Source organism: Chiloscyllium punctatum, chromosome 5 (genome assembly GCF_047496795.1).
Source record: "Chiloscyllium punctatum isolate Juve2018m chromosome 5, sChiPun1.3, whole genome shotgun sequence".
Lineage (NCBI taxonomy): Eukaryota > Metazoa > Chordata > Chondrichthyes > Orectolobiformes > Hemiscylliidae > Chiloscyllium > Chiloscyllium punctatum.
Window position 1 is genome coordinate 65575925 of NC_092743.1, and position 27612 is coordinate 65603536.

The 27612-nt window shown below is 41.8% G+C and overlaps 1 protein-coding gene across 3 annotated transcripts in view; it reads left to right on the forward strand.

Moving 5' to 3' along the window:
- The window catches only part of mapre2 (microtubule-associated protein, RP/EB family, member 2), a 124550-nt gene that overhangs the window by 79270 nt on the left and 17668 nt on the right, over window positions 1-27612 (forward strand). For all 3 annotated transcript variants that reach the window (XM_072570484.1, XM_072570485.1, XM_072570483.1), the window contains exons 2-3: window positions 4208-4335; window positions 22017-22162. In XM_072570484.1, coding sequence (XP_072426585.1) covers window positions 4215-4335; window positions 22017-22162 — 267 coding nt within the window. In that variant the 5' untranslated portion in view covers window positions 4208-4214. The remainder of the gene's footprint in view (window positions 1-4207; window positions 4336-22016; window positions 22163-27612) is intronic.

Here is a 27612-nt window from a genome sequence, read left to right on the forward strand (position 1 = left end):
CATCCAAGGAACAGGAGAATCGACGTTTCAGGCATAAGCCCTTCAGGAATGAGGAAGGTGTGTCCAGCAGGCTAAGATAAAAGGTAGGGAGGAGGGACTTGGGGGAGGGGCGTTGGAAATGCGATAGCTGGAAGGAGGTCAAGGTGAGGGTGATAGGCTGGAGTGGGGTGGGGGTGGAGAGGTCAGGAAGAAGATTGCAGGTTAGGAAGGCGGTGCTGAGTTCAAGGGATTTGACTGAGACAAGGTGGGGGGAAGGGAAATGAGGAATCTGGAGAAATCTGAGTTCATCCCTTGTGGTTGGAGGGTTCCTAGGCGGAAGATGAGGTGCTCTTCCTCCAACCGTTGTGTTGCTATGGTCTGGCGATGGAGGAGTCCAAGGACCTGCATGTCCTTGGTGGGATCACTTAGTTCTGTCTGTCACTTGCTGCTTCTGTTGTTTGGCATGCAAGTTGCCAGTTTGGTAACTTCAGGTTGGCACCTCCTTTTTAGTACAAGTATGCAATCCTTTGCCTGAAATGCTCAGGATCAGCTGGATTTTGGAATTTGCAATTTTTTGAATTTTTGAATAAGTGACCATTCAATGATGAAATTTAAAAAAAAATCTTACTGGGCAGCAGACTCACTGTGAGTAACAGGCCCTGAGACAGAATTGAGACCTGCCAGTGCTGTGCCCCCACCCAACCTCCACATTGCATCTGAATGATACACACAGAGTGGCTGTGGAGTTGGGTTAACTGTTTGCACATCAAACAACCTTGTTAATGAGAAAAATTTCATGGAAAAAGCCTTTGCATTTTGGAGCTTTTTGGGTTTCAGATAAAGGGTTGTCTGCCTATACTAACTGCCTGCTCCTGGCATGAGGTCCTACACTCCATTGAACCAGGGTTGATACTGAAGTGGGAGATGGCACATTGCAGGGTGACACTATGCACACGGACATGTAAGATGGCTGCTGAGCCATCAGTTGGCCACTTGAAACACAAGATGGCTTCCGGACCACAATATGGAGAGAGTCAACAGAGCAAAAATAGACACTCCCTGGGACCACCAGAATGCCGGCACAATGCACTCACAACCTAGTTAATTAGTTTAAGACTGGTGGGGGAGAACATACATATGAGTAATGTACATAGCCTGCTGAAGTGTCTGGGTGCAGCCAACACCTTTGATAGAAATGCATACAGCTTGATACTGACTCAATACAAAGTGCTAATAGCTAGGGCTGCAATAATTGTCTTTCACAGGAAGAGCGATCAGCAATGGACTTCTGCACAGACATTGAAACTAACAACAACCGTGCTGAAATTAACAATAGGCCGTGCTGGAACTAACAATGACCGTATCGAACCTATCAATGATTCCCATAAATAAATCATGGTACAAAGACAATAATCTCATCACTGATCTATTGTATCACAAGATTGTAAAAGTATCTTGACATGTGCTGGGGATGGAGAGAAGAATCACAGCTGACCACTGTGCTGTTGGTGTCTTTCTCTCTTCAGAACTCCAATACTTCCTTGTCTTTGAACCCTGACCCTGATTCTGAGACTGCTAATTTTCCCCATAATAATACTCTAGTTTGATAGTAATGATAGTCTGGCAATTCTCCTCTCTCAATGAAATTGCAGATAGTGTTGGCCTACAATTCTGCCGCTGTTGATAACCCACAGGGCCTGATGGTTGCCCAGTCTTGAATTGCTGAATCTGTTCAAAGTCTGTCCCGTTTAGCATGATAGTTTCATACAACGTGATGGAAGGTATTCTCAATGTGAAGGTTGGACTTTGTCATTGATCTGCAGATTGATAAGTATGAAGTCAAGTATGTTTCCCCTCTTATGGGGTCCCTCACCACCTGCTGCAAATTGAACCTAGCAGCCTGGTCTAGGACCTGACTATCTCAATCAGTAGTGCTACTACTGAGCTGAAAATGTGTTGCTGGAAAAGCGCAACAAGTCAGGCAGCATCCAAGGAGCAGGAGAATCTGTTTCGGGCATGAGCCCTTCAGGAATGAGGAAAGTGTGCCAAGGAGGCTAAGATAAAAGGTAGGGAGGAGGGACTTGGGGGAGGGGCATTGAAAATGCAATAGGTGGAAGGAGGTTAAGGTGAGGGTGATAGGCTGGAGTGGGGGTGGGGGCGGAGAGGTCAGGAAGAAGATTGCAGGTTAGGAAGGTGCTGAGTTCGAGGGTTGGGACTGAGACAAGGTGGGGGAGGGGAAATGAGGAAACTGGAGAAATCGGAGTTCATCCCTTGTGGTTGCATCAGATGTGATATGTGGTAATCTGCAGGAGGCTTCCTTGCCCATGTTTAACCTGAAGCTGTGATACTTCATGGGGTACGGAGTCAATGCTGAGGACTCCCAGGTCAACTCTCTCCTGACTCTCTATCACTGTGCCACCACCTCTACTGGGTCTGTCCTATTGGTGGGACAGGACATATCCAGGAATAATGAGTGGTTTCTGGGACATCATCCATGTGGTATGATTCTGAGAGTATTACTGTCAAGCTGTTGCTTGACTAGTCTGCAAGACAGTTCTCCCAAATTCTCTTCCCTGGGTTTGGGGAGTCCAAAACTAGGTTTAGGGTGAGAGGGGAAAGATATAAAAGGGACCTAAGGGTCAACTTTTTCACACACAGGATGGTATGTGTATGGAATGAGCTACCAGAGGAAGTGGTGGAGGCTGATACAATTGTAACATTTAAAAGGCATCTGGATGGGTGTATGAATAGGAAGGGTTTGGAGAGATATGGGCCGGTTGCTGGCAGGTGGGACTAGATTGGGTTGGGATGTCTGCTTGGCATGGACTAGTTGGACCGAAGGGTCTGTTTCCGTGCTGTACATCTCGTCTGTCAGTAAGTGGGACTTTGCAGGGTCATTTTGCATATTTCATTTCTTTGAGGCTTTGTAGTGATTACAACAGTTGAGTGGCTTGTTCAACCATTTTCAAAGGGCAGTTGAAAGTCACCCGTGTTGCTGTAGGTCCGGCGCAGATTGCCTGAGCTTCAGTAATGCTGTACTCCTGTTAGAAATGTTTTCTAATCACCTGCTCAAGGGCTTATGACACGCACCTCTGGAGCATGTGGGTCATGAACCCAGACCTCCTGTCTCAGAGGTGTGGATGTCAGCACTGTAGTACAATACCGCCCCTTTTATTCCCGTTCTATGCTTAACAGTGCAAACCCAAGAATTCTTACTACCATTAGGACAGGCAATGGCCAAGCGATATTTTGCTCGACTATTAATCCAGAAACTCAGCTAATGCTCTGGTGACCCAGGTTTGAACCTCACCATGGCAGATGGTGGAACTTGAACTCAATAAAAATTTCTGGAATTAAAAATCCACTGATCGCCATCTAATCATTGTCAGTGGTCAGCAAAACACATCTGGCTCAATAAAATGCTCTTTTGGTATCTCCATCCCCTGTTCCACACATTGGTGGCCTTACCAATCTTTAAGGAGCCCTATTTCTCTCTGGAGTTATTCTTATCTCCTTAATGTAACCTGACCTATATAGGTCTGGTTTGCCTACTCATAGGGAAGATCTGGTTTGTATCGCCTGCGCCAGTCAGTATGTAAAGCACCTACCAGCAAAGGAATTGCTTAGTGTTTAATTTCTTCAAAACTAAAAATTCTAACTGAATAAAAAGTAATTGGTAACGAAATTACAAGATATTGGAATCAACTTAGATCACAAATAATTCAACAAATCCGATTACATATGCTTTTTGGGCAAAAGAATTCTTGTCTGTGAAAATAAATCAGTTATGATGTGAAAATAAATATCTTGAATGTCACTTAATTTTCATTGACATGAAATGAAGAAATGGGAATAATAATACTTAAGTGTAATCTTTGAAATTTGAATACATAATTGGCAAATTAACCTTTCACATTAATGATTTCCCATTGGAATGAAAATTAGAACATTACCTTTTTAGAAAATGTAATACAATACACTTGATGGATTTCCAACTTTAAACTGGATGAATACAGTTTTTTCTTAACCACTTTCAATGCAGTGTCTCATTGCCATCTATCATTTGTGATACAGGAAGATTTTGATTATGTAATTGTTTAATATGAACAATTGAGTGAATGCCATCAAATTGGGAAGCTAAGAGTTAAATAAGTTAAATATGTATTGAATGTAGATTATGACTGAACATATTAATCCACTAAGTTTGTTTTATGAAATTCTTTTTCAGCTGGGGAATGGCTGTTAATGTGTATTCAACGTCCGTAACTAGTGAGAACATGAGTAGACATGACATCATGGCCTGGATTAATGACACAGTATGTTTAAATTACACAAAAATTGAACAGCTTTGCTCTGGTAAGAATGAAATCTATTTTAAAAATCCCAAGCTTGAATATGTTTTAAGAAATGGTGGTGATAAACTCAATATTTCGAGGTTGTTAAGTGTGGTCTCTTCCAATTATTTTATATTGGATGAGACACCCATTCATAAGGTAAAATGCTGATCCATTATTCTTTGTTTAGGAACTATTTAATGTTGATCTGGAATATTTAAGAAAGAATATTACTCCCATGAACATTTGTTATAAGTTTACTACTCCCTCTTGCTTTAGTTATATTGCATATTAAATCTTGGTGCAAAATGGAGATTGTTAAATCTAAAGCTTGACAGTATTAAGCAAGAACTTTCAAAAGTTGATTGGGAACAGATATTCCTGGTTAAAAGCATGACTGGAAAGTAGGAAGCCTTCAAAAGCCTTTATGTACCTGTTAGGGTGAAGGACAAGGTTGTTAGGTGTAGACAAGGGAATGCTAGATGACTAGAGAAATTGAGATTTTTTTAAAAAGAAGGAAGTCTGTCAGGAATAGATAGCAGGGATCAAGTGAACCCCTAGTATAAGTATAAAGGCAGTAGAAATATACTTGAGGGAAGTCAGGAGGGCAGAAAGGTGACATGAGCTAGCTTTGGGGTTAAGGAGAATCCAAAGCGATCCTACAAATACATTTAAGGACAAAGCAGTAACTAGGGAGAGAATAGGGCCCCTTAAAGATCAGCAAGACTGCCGATGTGTGCAACCGCATGAGATAGAGATACTAAATGAGTATTTTACATCAGTGCTTATTATGGAGAAGGATATAGAAGCTTGAGAATATGGTGAAACAATTAGTGACATCTTGAAAGATGTCCATATTATATAGGTGATGTTAGGCTGCTTTAAAGTGCAAAAAGGTAATTAAATCTCTGGGACTTGATCAGGTGTACCCTAAGAAGCTAGGGAAGTGATTGCTGAGCCCCTTGCTGAGATGTCTGTATCATTGATAGGCGTAGGTGAGGTGCCAAAAAACTGCAAGTTGACTAATGGTGACATATTTAAGAAAGATGGGAAGGAAAAGCCAGGGTACCATTGACCGGTAGCCTGACCTCTACGTTGAGCAAGTTGTTGGAGGGGTTCCTGAGGAACAGAATTTACATGTATTTGAAAAGGTAAGGACTGATTAAGGATAGTCAACATGGCTTTGTGCGTGAGAAATCGTCCCTGACTAACTTAGAGCTGTACAACATGGAAACAGACTCTACGGTCTAACTCGTCTGTGCTGACCAGATATCCCAAATTAACCTAGTCCTGTTTGCCAGCATTTGATCCATATCCCCCTCAAACCTTCCTATTCATATACCCATCCAAATACCTTCTAAATGTTGTCATTGTACCAGCCTCCACCACTACCTCTGGCAGTTCATTCCATTCATGCACCACCCTCTGTATGGACAAGTTGTTCTTTAGGTCCCTTTTAATTCTTTCCCTTCACACCTGAAACCTGTGCCCTCCTGTTCTGGGCTCTGCTACCCTGGGGACAAGATCCTGGCTATTCACCCTATCCATGTCCCTCACTATTTTATAAACCTCTACAAGGTGACCTCTCAGCCTTCGATGCTCGAGGGAAAACAGCCCCAGCCTATTCAGCGTCTCCCTGAAGCTCGAACCCTGCAACCCTGGCAACATCCTTGTAAATCTTTTCTGAACCCTTTCAAATTTCACAACATCCTTCCTATCGGAGGGAGATCAGAATTGAACGCAGTTATTCAAAAGTGGCCTAACCAAAGTACTGTACAGCCGCAACATGACCTCCCAACTCCTATACTCAAAAGTGCTGACCAATAAAGGGAGGCATGCCAAACGCCACTTTCATTATCCTATCTACCACGACTCCACTTTGAACAAGCTACAAACGCCAGTGCAAGGTCTCTTTGTTTAGCAATAGACTGGATAGAGAAGGTAACATTTGGTATGCTTGCCTTTATTGGTCAGTGCTTTTGAGTATAGGAGTTGGGAGGTCATGTTGCAACTGTACAGGACATTGGTTAGGCCGCTTTTGGAATATTGTGAAATTCTAGTGTCTCTCCTGTAGGAAGGATGTTGTGAAACTTGAAAGAATTCAGACAAGATTTACAAGAATGTTGCCAGGATTGGAAGGTTTGAGCTATTGAGTGAGGCTGAATAGGCTGGGCCTGTATTCCCTAGTGTCAGAGGCTGAGGGGTGACCTTAAGAGCTTATAAAATCATAAGGGGCAGGAATAGAATAAATAACCTTTTTCCCCAGGCTAGGAGATTCGAACACGAGAGGGCACATGTGCATGAATGGAATGAGCTTCTCAAGGAAGTGGTGGAAGCTGGTACGATTATAACATTTAAACAGCATCTCGATGGCAATATAAATAGGAATGGTTTAGAGGGATATGGGCCAAATGCCGGCAAATGGGACTAGATTGATTTAAGATATCTGTTTGGCATGGTCGAGTTGGACCAAAGGGTCTGTTTCCATGCTGTTCAGCTCTATGACTCGGCTCAGGGACCCAACTGATGTCTCGGATCATGTTTTCGGGATCCTTAAGGGGGAGGGGAGCAGCCCCAAGTTGTGGTCCACATAGGTACCAATCACAGATAAGAAAAAGAATGGGAATGTAAGGCAGAAGCTCAGAGCTAGAACAAACAGTTGTTATCTCTGGTTTGTTAACCGTGCCACGTGCTAGCGAGGCAGGGAATATGGAGAGAGAGAGAGAGAGAGAAAGATAGAGAGCAGTTGAACATGTGGCTACAGGAATGGTGCAGAAGGGAGGGATTCCGATTCCTGGGTAATTGGTGCTCATTCTGGGGTAGATGGGACTTCTACAAAGAGGATGATCTACACTTGAACCAGAGGGGTCCGGTATCCGGGTTGTGGGGTTTGCAGTTTGCAAATGCTCTTCGGGAGGATTTAATCTACTTCAACAGTGGGATGGGAGCCAAAATTGTAACTCCACTGTACAGGTGCTTGATAGTAGTAAGGTCATGAATAAGGTTTCAAAGTCACAGGAGTGTCCTGGCAGGCAAGAAGGTGGTTTGAAGTGTGTCCACTTCAACACCAGGAATAAGGTGGGTGAACTTGCAGCATGGATTGGCAACTGGGACTTTGATGTTGTGGCCATTTCGGAATCGTGGATGGAGAATGGACAGGAATGGTTGTGGCAGGTTCTGGGATTTGCATCTTTCAGTAAGATCAAGGAAGGTGGTTAAAGACTGGGAGGTGTGACCTTGTTTATCAAGGACAGCATTACAGTGGCAGAAAGGACATTTGAGGACCCATCTGCTGAGGTAGTACAGACTGAGATTAGAAACATGAAAAGCAAGGTCACCCAGTTGGGAGTTATCAATGGTCTCTGAATAGTTCCAGGGATGTACAGGAAAGGATAGTCAAGATCATGTTACGGCTGTACAGGACATTGGTTAGGTCACTTTTGGAATATTGCGTGCAATTCTTAACAGAAGAATGTTGTGAAACTTGAAAGGGTTCAGAAAAGATTTACAAGGATGTTGCCAGGCTTGCAGGATTTGAGCTATAGGGAGAGGATGAATTGGCTGGGACTGTTTTCCCTGGAGTGAGAAACTATCTTAGAGGTTTATAAAATCATGAGGGACATGGATAGGGTAAATAGACAAGGTCGTTTCCCTGGGGTGGGGGAGTCCAGAACTAGAGGGCATAGGTTTAGGGTGAGAGGGGAAAGATATAGAAGAGACCTAAGGGGCAACTTTTTCACGCAGAGGGTGGTGTGTGTGTGGAATGGGCTGCCAGAGGAAGTGGTGGAGGCTAGTACAAATACAACATTTAAAAGGCATCTGGATGGGTATACAAATAGGAAGGGTTTGGAGGGATATGGGCCAGGTGCTGGCAGGTGGGACTAGATTGGATTGGGATATGTGGTCGGCGTGGATGAGTTGTACTGTACGTCTCTATGACTCTTTGATTTTGGATAGGTGCAAGAGTAACAGGATAATTATGGGGTCTTTAACTTTCCAAATATTGACTGGAAACGCTATGGTTCAGGTACTTCAGATGGGTCAGTTTTTGTCCAATGTGTGCAAGAGGGTTTCCTGACACAGTATATAGATAGGTCAACAAGAGGCAAGGCCACATTGGATTTGGATTTGGATTTGGTACTGGGTAATGAACCAGGCCAGATGTTAGATTTGGAGGTAGGTGAGCACTTTGGTGATAGTGACCACAATTCAGTTATGTTTACTTTAGAGATCGAAAGGGCTACGTATATACTGCAGGGCAAGAGTTATAGCTAGGGAAAGGTAATTATGATGCGATTAGGCAAGATATAGGATGTGGAAGGAAACTGCAGGGGATGGGCACAATTGAAATGTGGAGCTTGTTCAAGGAACAGCCGTTGAGTGCCCTTGATAAGTATGTACCTGTTAGGCAGGGAGGAAGTGGTCGAGTGAGGGAACTGTGGTTTACTAAAGAAGTTGAATCTCTTGTCAAGAGGAAGAAGGAGGCTTATGTTAGAATGAAGAGTGAAGGTCAGTTAGGGTGCTTGAAAGTTAAGTTAGCCAGGAAGGACCTATAGAGAGAGCTAAGAAAAGCCAGGGATTGGGGGGTGGGGGGCATGAGAAGTCTTTGGCAGGTTAGGATCAAGGAAAACCCTAAAGCTTTCTATAGATATGTCAGGAATAAAACAATGACTAGGATAAGATTGGGACCAGTCAAGGACAGTAGTGGGCAGTTGTGCATGGAGTCTAAAGAGATAAGGGGGCACTAAGTGAAATCTTTCGTCCGTATTTACACAGGAAAAAGACAATGTTGTTGAGGAGAATACTGAGATACAGGCTCTTAGACTAGATGGGGTTGAGGTTCATAAGGAGCAGGTGTTAGCAATTCTGGAAAGTGTGAAAATAGGTAAGTCCCCTGGGTCGGATGAGGATTTATCCTAGGATTTTCTTGGAAGCGAGCGGGGAGATTGCAGAGCCTTTGGCTTTGATCTTTGTCATCACTGTCTACAGGAATAGTGCCAGAAGACTGGAGGAGAGCAAATGTTGTCCCCTTGTTCAAGAAGGGAAATAGAGACAACCCTGGTAATTATAGACTAGTGAGACTTTCTTCTGTTATGGGCAAAGTTTTGGAAAGGGTTATAAGAGAAAGGATTTCTAATCATCTAGAAAGGAATAATTTGATTAGGGATGGTCAACATGGTTTTGTAAAGGGTAGGTTGTGCTTCACAAACCTTCCTGAGTTCTTTGAGAAGGTGACCCAATAGGTAGATGAGGGTAAGCAGTTAATGTGGTGCATGTGGATTTCACTATAGCATTTGATAAGGTTTCCCATGGTAGGCTATTGCAGAAAATATGAAGGCATGGGCTTGAGGGTGATTTAGCGGTTTGAGTCAGAAATTGGCTAGCTGTAAGAAAACAGAGGGTGGTGGTTGACAGGAAATGTTCATCCTGCTGTTCATTTACTAGTGGTCTACTGTAAGGATCTGTTTTGGATCCATTACTGTTTGTCATTTTTATAAGTTACTTGGATGAGGATGTAGAAGAATGGGTAAGTAAATTTGTGGATAACACTAAAGTCAGTGGAATTGTGGACAGTGCGGAAGGATGTTGCAGGTTACAAAGGGACATAAAAAAGCTGCAGAGCTGGGCTGAGAGGAGCAAATGGAGTTTAATATGGAAAAGTGTGAGGTGATTCACTTTGGAAGGAGTAACAGGAATACAGAGTACTGGGCTAATGGTAAGATTCTTGATCATGTGGATGAGCAGAGAGATCTCTATGTCTACGTGCATAGATTCCTGAAAGCTGCCACCCAGGTTGATAGGGTTGTTAAGGCATACGGTGTGTTAGCTTTTATTGGTAGAGGGATTGAGTTTTGGAGCCACGAGGTCCTGTTTTAGCTGTACAAAACTCTGGTGCGACTGCACCAGGAGGATTGCGTACAGTTCTGGTCGCTGCATTATAGGAAGGATGTGGAAACGTTGGAAAAGGTTCAGAGGAGATTTACTAGGATGCTTCCTGGTATGGAGGGAAGGTCTTATGAGGAAAGGCTGAGGGACTTGAGGCTGTTTTTATTAGACAGATAAAGGTTAATAGGTGACTTAATAGAGACACAGAGGATGATTTAGAGGATTAGATCCAGTGGACAGTGAGAGCCTTTTTCCTTGGATGGTGCTGTCTAGTATGAGAGGACATATCTTTAGATTGAGGAGTGATAGATATAGGACAGATTTCAGATGTAGGTTGTTTACTCAGAGTAGTAATGGTGTGGAATGCCCTGCCTGCAACAATAGTGGACTCGCCAACATTAAGGGCATTTAAATGGTCATTGGATAAACATATGTATGATAATGGAATAATGTAGGTTAGATGGACTTTAGATTGGTTTCACAGGCTGGACCAACATTGAAGGCCAAAGGGCCTGTACTGCACTGTAATGTTCTATGTCCTATGATCAGAAAGAAGTAGAATGAAGCACCCTGGTTTTTTCTTCCAACACGGCGTCTCATTTCCCCTAAACACATTCCTCCCTGAGTTTTTCCCCTCCAAATATTTTGACATTTCAGATGTAGGAAGAAAAAACTGTACACCAACACAAATTATTCTCTGTTAGAAATTGTCTTCAGGCAAGCAGTGTCAACTTGAACTATATTGTGAAACTCAAACGGTGGTTTTCTGAAGAATGGCAATCTTGCACAGATTTTCACTGTTGCCTTAGTTCCAAAAGTAGTGAGTTCCATTTTTGGGAGTGCTGCAGAGTTGTACTTCCATTCTGACATTTCTTTCTTTGTACTTCAGTCTTTTTGCAGCAGTCAGCTGCTGTTTTCTGAAATTGCAATGTCATGACAGCTGCTTTGACAGAAAATTCTATAACACAGTGATGTTAGGATGCTGGAGGGAAGTATACCAGGTGGATGGAGGGGATGTTGTAGCGATTTGCAAAAGGTGGCGAGGATTCAGTAATGCACTGTTTATGGAAAGTTGTGATGGTTGGAGAAATGGGCTTAGGGGTGTGATGTTGCAATCATTATGGTGGGGTAATATTGTAGGCCTCCTAAGTCAACAGGAGGTAGAGGAACAACATGGAAGCAGATAAAGAAAAGATGTAAAAACATGTGATTTGCATTGTGCCTCAGCGCCAGGGACCTGGATTCGATTCTGCACTCTGGCAATTGTCTGTGGAGTTTGCACGTTCTCCCTTGGTCTGCGTGAGTTTCTTCCCACAATACAAAGATGTGCAGGTTAGATGGCTTGGTGATGCTAAATTGCCCACAATGTCCAGAGATGTGCAGGCTACATGAATTAGTCATGAGAAATGTAGGGTTAATAGGGTTAGGGTTAGGGTTAGGGTTAGGGGTATGGGAATGGGTCTGGGTAGGATGTTTCCCGGAGTGTTGGTGTGGACTCTATGGGCTGAATGGCCTGTTTCCACACTGTTGGGATTCGATAAATAGGCTTGCTGTAGTGGGTGATTTTAATTTCACTAATGCTGACTAAGACAGCCTTAGTGCTGGGGCTTAGATTGGACAGAACTCTTTTTGATGTATATCTGGGAGGGTTTCTTAAAACCATGTGTAGATGGTCCAACTAGGGAAGGGGCTGTGCTAGACCTTTTGTTAGATAATCAAAGACTAGCTAAGTGATTGAAGTTTCAGTGGGGGGAGCGCTTTGGGAACAGGGATCATACATCATAAGCTTTAAGGTGCGTTATGGATAAGGTTAAAATTGGTCCTCGGGTGAAAATGCTAATGTGGGGAAAGGCTAATTACAACCGTTTTAGACTGGCATTTCAGAAATTAGATAGGAGCTGGCTGTTTGATTTTAAAATTGGCTTGGCTGTAAGAGAAAGTGGGTAATTGTGAAGGGGTGTTTTTCTGACTGGAGGTGCATGACTATTGTTCAACAACAATGAGCAGTGCTGGGGCCTCTGTTTATGTAGTAAGGTTGCAGATGACACGAAAATTGATGGAGTTGTGGATAGTGAGGTAAACTATCAAAGGATATGCACGATATAGATCATTTGAAAAGTTGGGTGCAGTTTAACCAGACAAAAGTGATGCACTTTAGGAACTCAAATGCAAAAGGAAAATATATCATTAATTGCAGGACCTTTTGATACACAAAGGAACATTAATATATGAAGGGATCTTCAGGTGCAAGTTCATAACTCCCTTTAAGTGGCAACATGAGTGAATAAGGTGGTAAAGAAGGCAATGCTGCAGGCTTGGCTTCATCAGTTGGGCATTGAGTGTAGAAATTGGACAGTCGTGCTGCAGCTGTAAGATCTTAGTTATGCCATATTTGGACTATGGTATGCAGATCCAGTCACAATACTAGAGGAGTGATGTGGAAGCTTTGGAGAAGTTGCCAAAGAGTTTTACCAGGATGTTGCCTGGATTGGAGTGTATTAGCTATAAGGAGGGGTTGGTTAAACTTGGATTGTTTTCCTGAGAGTGTGGGAGGCTGAGGGTGATCTGTAGAAGCGTATAAAATTATGATGAAACTACGGAATGGATAGAATGGAGAGTTAGGAGAAAGTGAGGACTGCAGATGCTGGAGAGTCGGTTGAAAAGTGTAGTGCTGGAAAAAGAACAGCAGGTCAGGCAGCATCCGAGGAGCAGGAGAGTCGATGTTTTGGGCATAAGACCTTCATTAGGAATGTGAAGGGGGAAGAGGGCTGAGAGATAAGTTTGGGGTGGGGCTGGGGAGGAAGCTAGGTGGGATGGTGAAAGGCGAATACAGATGGGAGGGGATTATGATAGGTTGGTGGGGAGGGTGGAGCAGATAGGTGGGGAGGAAGATGGACAGGTAGGTCAGGTCAAGAGAGCGATGTCAAGTTGGATTGGATCTGGGATGAGATGGGTTGGGCAGATATGGAAACTGGTGAAGTCAGTGTTGAATAGTTGTCTTCCCGGAGTGGAAATGTCAAACACTAGGTGGACGTATGTTTCAAGTGAGAGAGAAAATATTTAAAGGTGTTGTCGTCTTTAAAAAAAACTTCCCCTGGCAGGGCATTCCAGGAACCTACCACCCTCTCTGCAGGGCAAGTGGAAGAAGCAGGGAAGTTGGCAAAATTTAGGAGCCACTTAGACAGATGGACAGACAGAGAATGGAGAAATATGGACAATATGGAGGCAGATGGGATGCGCTTAGAATGGCATCATAGTCGGCACAGACTTAATGGGCCAAAGGGCCTGTTTCTGTGATGTACTGTTCCCTGTTTTAAATGGCTTAGTGACACAAGGTGGAATATGATGGTTGAAGGATGTCTTCCCAACTGGAAGACTGTGTCCAGTAGGATCCCACAGGGTTCAGTTTTGGGGCTTTTGCTGTTTGTGGTTCATATAAATGATGAGGACTTGAATATAGGAGGGTTGATTAGTACAAATATTGGTGTGGTGGAAAATAGTGAGGAGGATAACAAGAAGGGAATATTGATGGGCTGATCATAAATGCAATTTAATCCTGGTTAAATGTGGTGTGATGCACTTGGATTCTCTTGACTTGTTTGTCCTACCCATGATGAACGGTAGGACCCTGGGAAGCACAAGATTGGCGTGTCAAGATCAGTGCATGTACACTGATCCCTTAAGATTTCAGGGCAGGTGGATGAAGTAGTTCAGAAAGCATATGGAGTTAATTGAGACGGAGTTTAAGAGCAGGAGCTTATGCTGTAAATTGTCAAAAATATTGATTTAAGCCGCAGTTCTGGAATCCATATTATGGAGGGCATATAATTGGCAGATGTTTAGAGGAGATTTACCAGAATGATGCCCAGGGAGAGCTTCTGTTATAAAAAGAGATTAGGCAGACTGGGTTGTTCTCCTTGAGCAGAGGAGATTGAGAGGGACATGATTTGAGATATGTAAGATTTGAGGGCACAGGTTGGCAAGAACCTTTCCCCTCTGAATGATCAATGACCAGAGGGAATAGACTTGAGGTAAGGGGCAGAAGGTTTAGAGGAGAAATAAGGAAATTTAATCCAGATGATGGTGGGAATCTGGACCTCACTTTTCTGTCAGAATGGTAGAGCAAGTAACATTCATAACATTTAACAATGTATATGCCCTTGTGAGGCTAAGGCATACAAGGATTTGGGTCAAATGCTGAAAAATAGGGTTGTTTCTGACTCCGGGCACGATGGACCACTGATCTTTTTCTATGCTGTAGATCTCTATCATTCAAACTATAAACCACAAAAAAAAATCAAATCCCTATTGTACTGCAAGTTCCCAGAAACACACGCACACACTCTGGTTCCCCTGTCTTATTCAGTCAGTGTTTAAGTTTTTTTTTGGAGTTCTCTGATTTAAATAGATATCCAGCTGTTTTCAGAAAAAGATGAGCTCCCGGTGGAATCTTCAGTTTCCCAGGCACTTCCTTCAGTGTCTACTAAGGGTTCCTCAGTGACCCAATTAGCAACTCCCATCTATGCTGAAATAACAACTGTTCAATAGAAAATCTTGATCAATATGTCATGTAGTACCCGTGGAGAAAAAACACATTTATGATTTAAGATTGATGACTTATCATCAGAACTGCTGCCTGACCTGCTCTGCACTTCCATTATTTTTGTTTTATTTCAGATTTCCAGCTTTTGCCGAATTTTGTTTTAGTGCTCAAACTGCCACTATTGATCATAAGTGGTGCAGTTATAAGGTTTCCAGTTCAACTGGAAATGACTTGTTCCTATGATATATGGTGATGTTGAAAAATCAATGTTTGTGAATTGCTAGTTTTTAGAAAACATTATTCTTTGCAACTCCAAGCTTCTGCATGCTGGAAGTGAACATTTCAGACAGCATTACTCGTAACTGCTCATTATTCTAATACAGGAGAAAGTTGTGTTTATCTAAGCACTCCTGTTTGTGTCATATTAAGCTACTGTGCTTCATTCATTAGTCCTATGTTTTAGGTTCACTGTCTGTAATTGGGAAATATTAAAATGTCAGTCTCAACTCTGATAGGTAAAGAAGTAGGGAGTAAATATTGCCACAAGTAATATTGTTTCTCTCAAAAGTCCTGACTCAACAAGCTTGTGTCTGCAGATGCTGTTTTCAGTAATGATGCAGTTCCTCAACAAAATTGACTTATGCCAACAGTATCAGACTTGAGTGGTGTCAAGAAGCAATCTGCTTTCTGGTCTGGTGAGGTTTCTGAATGTGACAGAAATGTTCATAGTGCTGACTGGTGTTGGGAGGGGTTATGCTCCAGTTGTTGCTCTGATATTTTTGAACTAATATTATTGAGTTTTTCTGAGGATCCTTGCCAGATCTTTCTCGATGATATGGAAAGGGATAAATGTGACAATGGTGATCATTGTTGTTTCCACCTTAATGATGAGAGTTCACAGGACCAAGTTTATCCTCCATTAATTTCTCTCTTTGTAAGATAATTAGATATTCACCAAACCTGATCTCATCGAAATCAGGTGACTGAGACAGAACCCAGGAAACTGTGGAATAAGGAGATCAAACTATATCTTGTGCATTGCAACTGCCTGAGTATTGTGTATTGTTTATTGATGGCCAAAGTGCTAAACTGGACTGAAGCTAGAAAGTCAGTGTTCATAATCCTACTTTTCCTTATTCTTGAGCATTTGTAGCGATATTTGGTGTGGACCAGAACAAACCACTGCAAAATATATTAAGAAAAAGGCCTAGACCCTGACTTGTTCTTATTTTAAAGGTAAATGTAAGGTGTTGCATTCCAGATGCAAATCGATTGGTTGAACTACTTGACTTGAAGCAAAACATACTTTCCCTAGCTTTTAGCTGTAACGAAGATAGGAACAAGAGCTTCCACATCTAGTTTCCTGCAATTGCTACTGAAGGCGAAAACGTCTTAAAACAAAACAAATCTGGCTCATGACTCCACGCATTCAGGCTGATCTATTGTTTCAAATTTTAAAAATACCCCAAGGCCTCAGAAGCTGTTTATTGGCTTGGAGCACACCCCTGACACCTATTTCTCAACCTTTCTTCATTAAAAGAAAGTATAAAATACACTTCTTAAAGCCATAGTATTGTCACACCTCCCCCAAAACACCCTTGAAAACCCATCAGTATATAAAGATGGCTTTACTTTTGAAAACCTCTAGCCTTGCTCTATTAATAAACATAATATCTATGATTCTAAGCATATGAATATGAGTCCATTTCAGGTTTTTTTTCTGCCACTGAACGCCTCTGTCTTCCTCCTTCAAAGTCATAATAATGCGTTACCAATTACATTCTCCTGTCCTGTCATGCATATAATTTTCAAATTTTTTTCAAACATTTAAGGGGTTATGATCGTATACATTTGTCTCCGATGTATTACTGGCAAATTGTATAAATGTTGAAATGTTGCAACATCAACACCAACTTCAAGATCTACTTCTCAATTGTAAAACATTTCTGTTGATTATTCAGTTTTCTTGAAAAATACCCAATAGATCTTTCTGTCATCTTGTCTTCTTGCAAGAGCACAGCATTGACACTCACATCACTCTCCTCGATTATCACTTTGAATGGTTTGGTTAACACTGGGCAATTGTTAACACAGCTTTCAGGCTGTCAAATGCCTTCTGACCACTCCTCTGTTCAGTTAAATTTTCTGTACTTCAAGTAAGTCAGTGCAGCAACTACACTGCTAAAGTTTGGTAAAAAATTCTGATTAAAAATCGCTCAGGCCAAGAAATTGTACTTTTCATTGATGGTATTGGAAACTCCCCAATAATCTTAATCTCACTGGATTTAAAAGCAATCTGTTCATGTCCGATAACGTGGCTCAGGAAGGTAACTTGAACTTTTGTGAACCTGCCCTTTGCCAGGATTGGTGACAAGCCTGCCTCCTGAAGTTGATCGAACAGTTCTCATAGATGCTCCAAATGTTCCTTCCATACGTGACTAAAAACCATGAGATCGTTACTGTACACCCCACAATTGGGTAATCCAGAAATGACTGTATTGGTTAGTATTTGTAATGTGGCTAGTGCGTTTTCATGAAAACTGAAATTGTCTACACCCTCCTGGATGAAGGTACTTGCCAGTATTCTTTTGAGGAACTCCACCTTCTAACTACAAGTTGCTTGTCCCACTTTTCTCAATATAGTTTTCCAAAAGTGCGATAGGAATGAATCAGATTTTGTAACTGCATTGACTTTGTGATAATAACTCACCTTGATGATCAGATCTTTGAGCATACGTTCAATCTCTTTTTGAATCTATGCCAATTTAGGGATAAGTCTATAGGGATGTTGCTTAATGGAAACAGCATCTCCTATATATGTGTGTGTATATATATTTTTTATATTTATATATATTTTACATATACACACCATATTCCAATTAGTACTGCCCTGTGTATTCCCACGTATCTCCACGTGATTTATAATACCTCTTCAGGTCATTTCAATTTTTCCTCTGAAAAGTAATTGATTATCCCAATTTACGACAGCTTCCTCAGTTTTGAATTTATTTTGAGGAATATCCAATTCAGAATCCTCTGTACTTGGTTCTTCACTGTGTTGTAACCAGTAACACGTTCTCCTTTTTGCTTTTGTCCCCTATCAAAATACCTTTTCCAGCATATCACATACCACACTCTGAGAACTTTCTATCTGTCATTCTTGCCAAATAATTCCCTTCAATCAATTTCCTTTTGATTTGATAAGGCCCACTAAATCTTATCTTTGAAGATTCACCTGCCACTGGTAATAATATTAACACTTTTTAGCTCCACTAGCTAAATTACAAATGTTTGATTTCTTGACTGCTTCCTGTTTCATCACATGCTGTGCTACTTTCAAATGCTGTCTAGCCAACTCATCTGCTCGATTTAATCTTTCCCCAACATTTGATGCAGTCCAAATATGTGGTCTTTGAACCCTTACTCACCAACTTCTCTTTAATTAATTTCAGTTGTCCTCTCACCTTAGGCCCAAAGCTAATTAAAATTGACTGAATTGGTTGAATCATTTAGGTGCATACCTAATTGTGAAAAGTACAAATAGAATTCCTTTATCCCAGTCCTCCTGGATAGTCTTTACTGTAACTCAATTAATTTCTCTGAATTAAAAATATCCACTTTGTCCTCCCCCTGTTCTTGTTTTTGTTATCAACTATTTGATCAAACATGGTCTCTAATAATTGAACTTCAACTTCCTTTTCTTTATTCTTTGATTTCTCCTCCTTTTTCCACTTGTGGTTCTGTGACTTTGTTACCACAATCAGGAAAAATTCCAGGATATACTTCATGTAAAATCTCAGTTGCCTGATTTTTCCACTGACTGTTCAACAATTAGACCTCACTCCCACCTGTGATTTTGCTATATAGTTTCCAAGGAAAACTGTAGTTCTTGAACTGAGAATTTTTGAACTGAGTGCCTGCAGGGTGGAGAGTTAAATGAGAGGAGGGTGGGGAGAAAGTAGCATAGAGTACAATTGGTGAATGGGGGTGGGGATGAAGTTAATAGGTCAGAGGGGAGGGTGGAGTGGATAGGTGGAAAGGAAGATAGGCAGGTAGGACAAGTCATAATATTGTTTTCTTTAGGAAAACTTTTTCAAGGCAGGCATCCTTGCAAGAGGATTTGCAGTAGGGTTAAAATCAACTAGGTAAAAACAAGGACTGCAGATGCTGGAAACCAGATTGTGGATTAGTGGTGCTGGAAAAGCACAACAGTTCAGGTAGCATACCTGCCTATCTTCCTTTCCACCTATTCACTCCAGTCTCCTCCCTGACCTATCACCTCCATCCCCATCCCCATTCACCTCTTGTGCCCTATTCTACTTTCTCCCCACCCCCCACCCTCCCCTCATTTATCTCTCCACCCTGCAGCCACTCTGCCTCTATTCCTGATGGAGGGCTTTTGCCTGAAACATCGATTTTCCTGCTCCTCTGATGCTGCCTGAAGTACTGTGCTTTTCCAGCACCACTCTAATCTAAGAGTGTCATATGTCTGATTATATTTTCAGTGTCCTTATCTACCTATCAAAATTACTTTGTGTGATCCTTTTAAAGCTTTGTTTGACCAGGCTCCCCCCTCAGATTTCTAAGATATCTGTAGACTTCTGGTTCTAGCCACTATGCAGTTAAGATGGCTGTTTTGAACCTTGTCATACTCCCCAGATATCTCCTCTGATAATGATGCAAATACCTTACTAGTTCTACCAACTTTGTTTGTTTGGATTAGCAATGCCCACATGGTCACCGGCCATTTCATTTGTTTAGCCACTTTCTCCAATGAAATGGAAAAAGGCTTTTACATTCTTGTTTAACTTTGGCAACGCTTGGATATTTTTAAACAGATCCCCACCATGCCTTTGGCGAGAGTGGGATTCCTCTCCATTACTGTTCTCATCACTACTCCTTACTTTTACCTCTACCTTTTCCATTTTTAAGTCGACTTAGAGTTTTCAGTTCCAGCCTCAAGTTCAAAACACTCAAAAAAATACAGACAAAATAAAAATTGAAAAAATGGCTTAACAGTAACTATCAATCTTAACAAGATAATATGTTGTGTTCCAATATCGTCACAACACCCCAAGGATATCTACCCTTAGCGAAGGCAAATTCAGTAAAATGGATTGTCTTGCGTGCAATTCTGGCAGGAGGAAGACCTTTTAGCTGTAACCGTGGAATAAGAGCTTCCATAACCAACTTCAAGACCCCAGCAACTGCTACTGAAGACTGAAATCCTTTTTTTAAAAAAAAATGTCCTGGTTCTATGAAAGCCACTTCTTCTATTGCTCCAACTGTTTTTCAAAAAGAAAACCATGATTTATCAAACTGTCTATTGGCTTTGAGCAGAGTGCTCTTCATCTAAGCAGCCTTTCTCCCTTTCTTTAAAAAAAGGGGGCAAAATACACCTCTCAAAGCCATGGTGTCTTCATGCTTTAGATTTCCATTCTAATTCTCAAAATAGTTTTCACCTGCTGTGGCAGAATGAATATGCAATATTGTTCCCTATGACCACTAACTAGGTTCAGAGGTGTCTGGCATCATGTAAGAGATACCTGCTTGGATATATGGTGCTTTGGTTAATTTGCATGTTGCACCCAGTTCCTGTGTTAATTGGGATAATTTAGTTATGAATACAGGAAAGGTATTGTCTAGCCCAATGTATATAACTGACATCAAAGCCAGTTCCTTTTTTAAAGTGTCATTGTAAATCAGAGTTACCTTTTGCATTGTGCATTTTGAAGTTTTTTTTTTAATCAAGCTATTAAAATCCTAGATGCAGTAACATTTTAGTGAGCCATTCCTAATGTATTTACCTGATTCTTTATCTGCTAGCTTGCTTGGAAATGTTTTCTGTGGTTCTGAAGTTGTCCCTTGCATGTCACTCAGTTACTCAGGCATTTTGACCAGTGGATAACTGCAGTGAAATTCATGAAGGTGCCTACTTTGACAAATTGTGTCAAGCTTTTCCAGTAAAAGCTACCAGAGTGTGCTTCCTTCTATTCTCATCCCAACGCATGCACAGTACCTTCAGACTGTGTGCACTCATTTAGCTTGGCTTTTCACTAGGAGTTGAAGATGGAATGTCAAAAGCCATCTTTGTCATCCCAAATAATATCTTCAGGCCTCTACGGTTCACTTGGATATAACAATGGTCACATGCATGTTTGAGGTACAGAGATGCACTGTGGAATTGCTTCAGTGGATCTTGCTACAGATACTATATTCATGGGAAAATGCTTGAACAGGTAGGAAGTTGGTGTTAGAGGTGTTATCGGTGTTTATCCTCAATCTAAATAATTGAAAAATCATTAACATTTTAACTTCATGTTCTTGATCCTTTTTTTCCCACCAACGATTAGCATAATTACCTAAACTAGTATAGCATTAGGAGAAATTTAAAGATGGAATGAATGAAATTAGCTTTAACTGATGAGGTAGACATGTACTAGCTTTAATTCCCAAAATATATTTCTCTTGTTCTGGCAAGATGAATATACTGTATTATTGCGATTGAAGTTAAATTTATGTAATTGTGTAATGTGCAGTTTTTCATTTAGAATGTGTTTACTTTTATTAAATCTTGGAGCATTGAAATATTCATACACTAAGTTCTTTATTTAAAATTTGAGTGTTTTTGTTAATGTATGATGTAATTTAATTTTCAGTCATTTAGGAAGATAGTTGCTTTTATGCTGTGCATTTTCTTGGATTTTCAGCCCAACAGTGTAATTTGAATTCTCAATTGACAAGAATACTTTTAATAATTTGATGAGCCTTTGTTTACTGTTTAATCAGCATTATGTACCTCTGGGTGCAATTTGTTCTTCACTGATTCATCAGTTACTTTTGTGGAATTGCTTTGGTGACAAACATAATAGCAATGAGAAACGGACTAAATAAAGTGCACCTAATTCAGTGGAAAACCTTTAGTTTCTTACATATGAGCATTTAATCTGAAGTTTTAAATGCCTGGAGACTGTGCTTTTGGAAGATGTGCTCCAGGACTTAAACTTGAAATTAATTCGCGTCTTGCATAAATCTATGAATAAATACAAGTGCAAAACAAAATAATTATAACTATGTTGAATGAGCAAGGTGAGGTGAGTGGCATAGAATTATTCATGGTGGGGCGGGGTGCAGTGGAATGACTAAAGCACTTAAAAGAAACTCTCCTGGGCCGCATTGTTAAAATGGTCCATATTTGAGGCCGTCAGTGCTATTCTTTGGCAAACATTTTAAATGGCAAAATGAAGCTTATTCGCTTATTGTTTTTCTTTCAGGTGCAGCATATTGCCAGTTTATGGATATGTTATTCTCGGGCTGTATTAGTTTGAAGAAAGTAAAATTCCAGGCTAAATTGGAACATGAATACATACACAACTTCAAACTGCTACAGGCATCATTTAAGAGAATGAATGTTGATAAAGTAAGTAATGTTTTGAAGTTATCCAGACTATAGTTACAAGGTTTGGATTTTTCATTGCCATGGAACATTGATGTTGAAATTTTGCTTGGGAGATGGGGTGTTTATACAGGTGAGTTAATAATAAATTTTGTGATGTTCAATACTTGTTCTTAATGACTAGCTTCTGGGAAATCATAGATATGGTTTTTCCGATGCTTGGATGGTCTGCCCTGTTTAGCAATGAGTGACAGCCCCATATTCATTTAGTACCCCAAGGAGTGTTAATTGACTGGAGACATTTTCATCCCAATGCAGTTCGGTCTCTGATGCATTTTAAGACATCAAGCATCTCCTCTGTAAGATGAACACTTCAAGATGTTGCTGTGTGTTTCTCTAAGATCTCGAGATTCCATATCTTCCTTCACATGAATTACTGTCACAAAATACTGGCTTAGCCATCTCCCCCATATCCTGTGGCTTCACAAATAGCTTTTCATTACTCTTCTAACCTTGATGTATTTGTAGAATCTCTTGGGTTTAAGGAGAATATGGACTATTACCTCCTTGTTGAAGCCTCCCACTTTCCAACTGCCCCTTTTTTACCTGTGAATAGCCCCCTCCCAATCAGTTTTTGAAAGATCTTACCTAATACTGTCAAAATTGGCCTTACTCCAATTTAAAACTTTTAACTTGTAGATCAGGGCTATCCTTTTACATAACTATTTTAAAGATAATAGAATTATGATCACTAGCTTTGAAGTGCTCCTCCACTGACTCTCTTTAATCACTTGTCCTGTCTTATTTCCCAAGAGAAGGTCAAGTTTTGCTCCTTCTCTAAAAGGTACATTCCCATGTTGAATGAGAAAATTCTCTTGTACGCACCTAACAAATTCCTTGCCATCCAAGCACTTAACATGAACTGAGACTGTGTTCGGAAAGTTAAAATCCCCTACCATTACAACCCTACTACAATGGTATATGAGATTACTTTTCATATTTGCTTCTCAATTTCCTACTAACTTGAGATGGGAGTGGGGCCAATAGTACAACCTAATAGGTGGGATTCCTACCAATGACTATATTGAGAATTTCACTGGATGTACTCCTAGCATTAGATTAGATTACTGATTGATTTGATTAGATTAGATTAGATGACATTACATTACAGTGTGGAAACAGGCCTTCAGCCCAACAAGTCCACACCGACCCGCCGAAGCGCAACCCACCCATACCCCTACATTTACCCTTTACCTAACACTACGGGCAATTTAGCATGGCCAATTCACCTGACCTGCACATCTTTGGACTGCGGGAGGAAACCGGAGTACCCGGAGGAAACCCTCGCAGACACTGGGAGAACGTGCAAACTCCACACAGTCAGTCGCCTGAGGCGGGAATTGAACCCGGGTCTCTGGCGCTGTGAGGCAGCAGTGCTAACCACTGTGCCACCGTGCCACCCAGTACATCTCAGTACATGTTTAATGTTATCTTTAAGAGTGGAGGGTTTGAGCTATGGGGAGAGACTGAATAGACTAGAGCTATTTTCTCTGGAGCGCCAGAGGCTGAGGGGTAACCTTCGAGGTTTATGAAAACATGAGGGGCATGGATAGGGTAAATGGACAATGTCTTTTTTCCCCAGGGTGGGGGAGTCCAAAACTAATAGGGCAGAGGTTTAAGGTGAGAGGGGAAAGATTTAATAGGGATTTAAGGGACAACTCTTCAACGCAGAGAGTGGTGCCTGCATAGAATGAGATGTCCGAGGAAGTGGGGGAGGCTGGTACAATGGAAATTGAGAGGATTGCAGATGCTGGAAAAAGCCCAGCAGGTCAAGCAACATGAGAGGAGCAGGGAAGTTGACATTTCAGGTCAGGTTGAAGGAGGGGGAAGGGGGCAGAGAAATAAATGGGGATGGGGTGGGCTTGGGGAAAATGTAAGTTTGCTGCCGATAGGTGGAGTGGATATGCAATTACAGCATTTGAAAAGGAATCTGGATGGGTATATGAATAGAAAAAGTTTAGAGGGATATTGGCCAAATGGGGCAAGACTTATTTAGGCTATCTGTTTGACATGAATGACTTGGACTGAAGGGTCTTTTTGTGTGCTGTACATCTCTGCTTCAAATCAAAAACATCATTTCCCCCCCCCCCCATTCCTTCCTATAGCCTCTGTACCCTGGACCATTTAAGGTCCACTCCTGGCCTTCCCTGACCACATTTCAGTAATAGCTATAATATCCCAATCCCATGTTTCCAACCATGCCCTGAGTTCATCTGCCTTACCTGTCAGGCTTTTGCACTGAAATAAATGCAGTTTAGTTTCAGTCTTGTTCTCTGCCTTGACTTATAGAGTCATAGAGATGTACAACACAGAAACAGACCTTTCGGTCCAACTCGTCCATGCCGATCATATATCCCAACCCAATCTCGTCCCACCTGCCAGCACCTGGCCCATATCCCTCCAAACCCTTCCTATTCATATACCTATACATATGCCTCTTAAATGTTGCAATTGTACCAGCCTCCACCACTTCCTCTGGCAGCTTATTCCATACACATACCACCCTCTGCGTGAGAAGGTTGCCCCTTAGGTTTAGGGTGAGAGGGAAAAGATATAAAAGAGACCTATGTCCTCTAGTTCTGAACTCCCCCACCTCAGGGAAAAGACTTTGTCTATTTATCCTATCCATACCTGTCATGATTTTATAAACCTCTATAAGGTCACCCCTCAGCCTCCAACGCTCCAGGGAAAACAGCCCTAGCCTACTCAACCCCTTTCCTATAGCACAAATCCTCCAACCCTGGCAACATCCTTGTAAATTTTTTCTGAACCTTTCAAGTTTTACAACATCCTTCTGATAGGAAGGAGACCAGAATTATATGCAATATTCAAACAGTGGCCTCACCAATGTCCTGTACAGCTGCAAAATGACCTGCCAACTCCTGTACTCAATACCCTGACCAATAAAAGAAAGCATACCAAATGCCGCCTTCACTATCCTATCTACCTGCGACTCCACTTTCAAGGAGCTATGAACCTGCACTCCAAGGTCTCTTTGTTCAGCAACACTCCCTAGGACCTTACCATTAAGTGTATAAGCCCTGCTAAGATTTGCTTTACCAAAATGCAACACCTCTCATTTATCTGAACTCAACTCCATCTGCCACTTCTCAGCCCATTGGCCCATCTGATCAAGATCCTGTTGTAATCTGAGGTAACCTTCTTCGCTGTACAATAGAACTTTAATTTTGGTGTCATCTGCAAACTTACTAACTATACCTCTTTTGTGCTCACATCCAAATCATTTATGCAAGTGATGAAAAGTAGTGGACCCAGCACTAATCCTTGTGGCACTCCACTGGACATAGGTCTCCAGTCTGAAAAACAACTGCCCACCACCACCCCTGTCTTCTACCTTTTTTGAGCCAGTTCTGTATCCAAATGGCTAGTCCTCCCTGTATTCCTTGAGATCTAACCTTACTAACCAGTCTCCCATGGGGAACCTTGTTGAACACCTTACTGAAGTCCATATAGATCACAACTACCGCACTGCTCTCATCAATCCTCTTTGTTACTTCAAAAAACTCAATCAAGTTTGTGAGACATGCTTTCCCATGCACAAAGCCATGTTGACTATCCCTAATCAGTCCTTGCCTTTCCAAATACATGTACATCCTGTCCCTCAGGATTCCATCCAACAACTTGCCCACCACCAACCTCAGACTCACTGGTCTATAGTTCCCTGTCTTGTCATTACCTCCTTTCTTAAACCGTGGCACCATGTTGGCCAACCTCCAGTCTTCCAGCACCTCATCTGTAACTATCGATGATACAAGTATCTCAGCAAGAGGCCCAGCAATCACTTCCTTAGCTTCCCACAGAGTTCTAGGGGACGCCTGATCAGGTCCTGGGGATTTATCCACTTTTATGCGTTTCAAGACATTCAGCACATCCTCCTCAGTAGTATGGACATTCAAGATGTTTTCATCTATTTCCCTACATTCTATATCTTTCTTCTCCTTTTCCACAGTAAATACCGATGCAAAATACTCATTTAGTATCTGCCCCATTTTCTGTGGCTCCACACAAAGGCAGCCTTGCTGATGTTTTGAGGGGCCCTGTTCTCTCCCCCGTTACCCTTTTGTCCTTAATATATTTGTAAAAACCCTTTGGATTCTCCTTAACTCTGTTTGCCAAAGCCATCACATGTCCCCTTTTTGACCTCCTGATTTCTCTCTCAAGTATACTCCTACTGCATTTATACTCTTCTAAGGATTCACTCGATCTATCCTGTCTCCCCCACCTACCTACCCCAGTAATTTTAGAGCCTCAAGTAGTATTAGCAAATCTCCCCTCCAGAATATTGGTCCTCTTCCAACCTGCTGCAAACTGTCCTCCTTCTATAGATCACTTCTACCCTAAAAGAGTTTGCAGTGATTCAAATATGCAAATCCCTGCCCCCTGCACCAGGTCCTCAGCCACACATTCATCTGCTCTATCCTCCTATTCCTACACTCTCTAGCATGTACCTCTGGGAGTGTTAATGCTCGGGGACCTACTTTTTAACCTATTGCCTAGCTTCCTATATTCTCTCTTCAGAACCTTGCCCTTTTTCTCTTCCTGTCATTGGTACCAAGTGGACAGCGACCTCCTGCTAGTCTCTCACCCCTCTGAGGACATTCTGTACCTTCTCTGAGACTATCTGTGACTCTGGCACCAGGGAGGCACTGAAGTGGCAAGGGGTGAAGGAGTACCCAGGATGACCACCCAATAAAGAGGTGGGCAAGGTGGGCACCATGGCCTTTCTGTCTGAAGGTGCTGAGCTGTTGGACTTCTGCCTGCCCCGATATCCTCCTGCCGTACTTAAAACTGAGGAGGACATAAAGTAGCCCTTCAGTGGCAAATACTTGGGCACTCAAAGAGTAAGTCTGGGCATATCGTCATTTTTAAACAGTACACCCTAGTTCTAGTCTCTCCCGCAAGTGAAGACGTTTTCAGCACAAAGCATCCTTGCATATCAATAAGATCACCTCTCATTTTTCTAAACTTCATTGGGCAGGGATACTTTGGATAGAAGTTAGAGCTTGTGACACAAGTTCTCTCCTCTCCTCCTGCTGTAACAATTGGAGAAATGTTGGGAGTGCAACATTGTATCTATGCAGGCAGCCCAGTGCAAGTTTTATACACTTAGGCACGAAACAAAGCAGCTCTGGGATTCCAACATGATTGAGATAGCTGGCGGATGGGATCGAAATCCCATCCCTGAGAAGTACAGGTCAATGAGGAGGCAACATTTCCCATTAATGGAAGTGCCATTGCGAATGGAGACTTCACCTTGGTAATGCTTCAAGGCCTACCTAGACGATCAAAAATGAGTCCCTGGTTACAGGTGATTTGCAAACCCCTACCCAACCAATGAGAAGCAAGAGGGTTATCAGTGATGCAAGGGCAAGGTCTGAGACTTCCAGTAACTC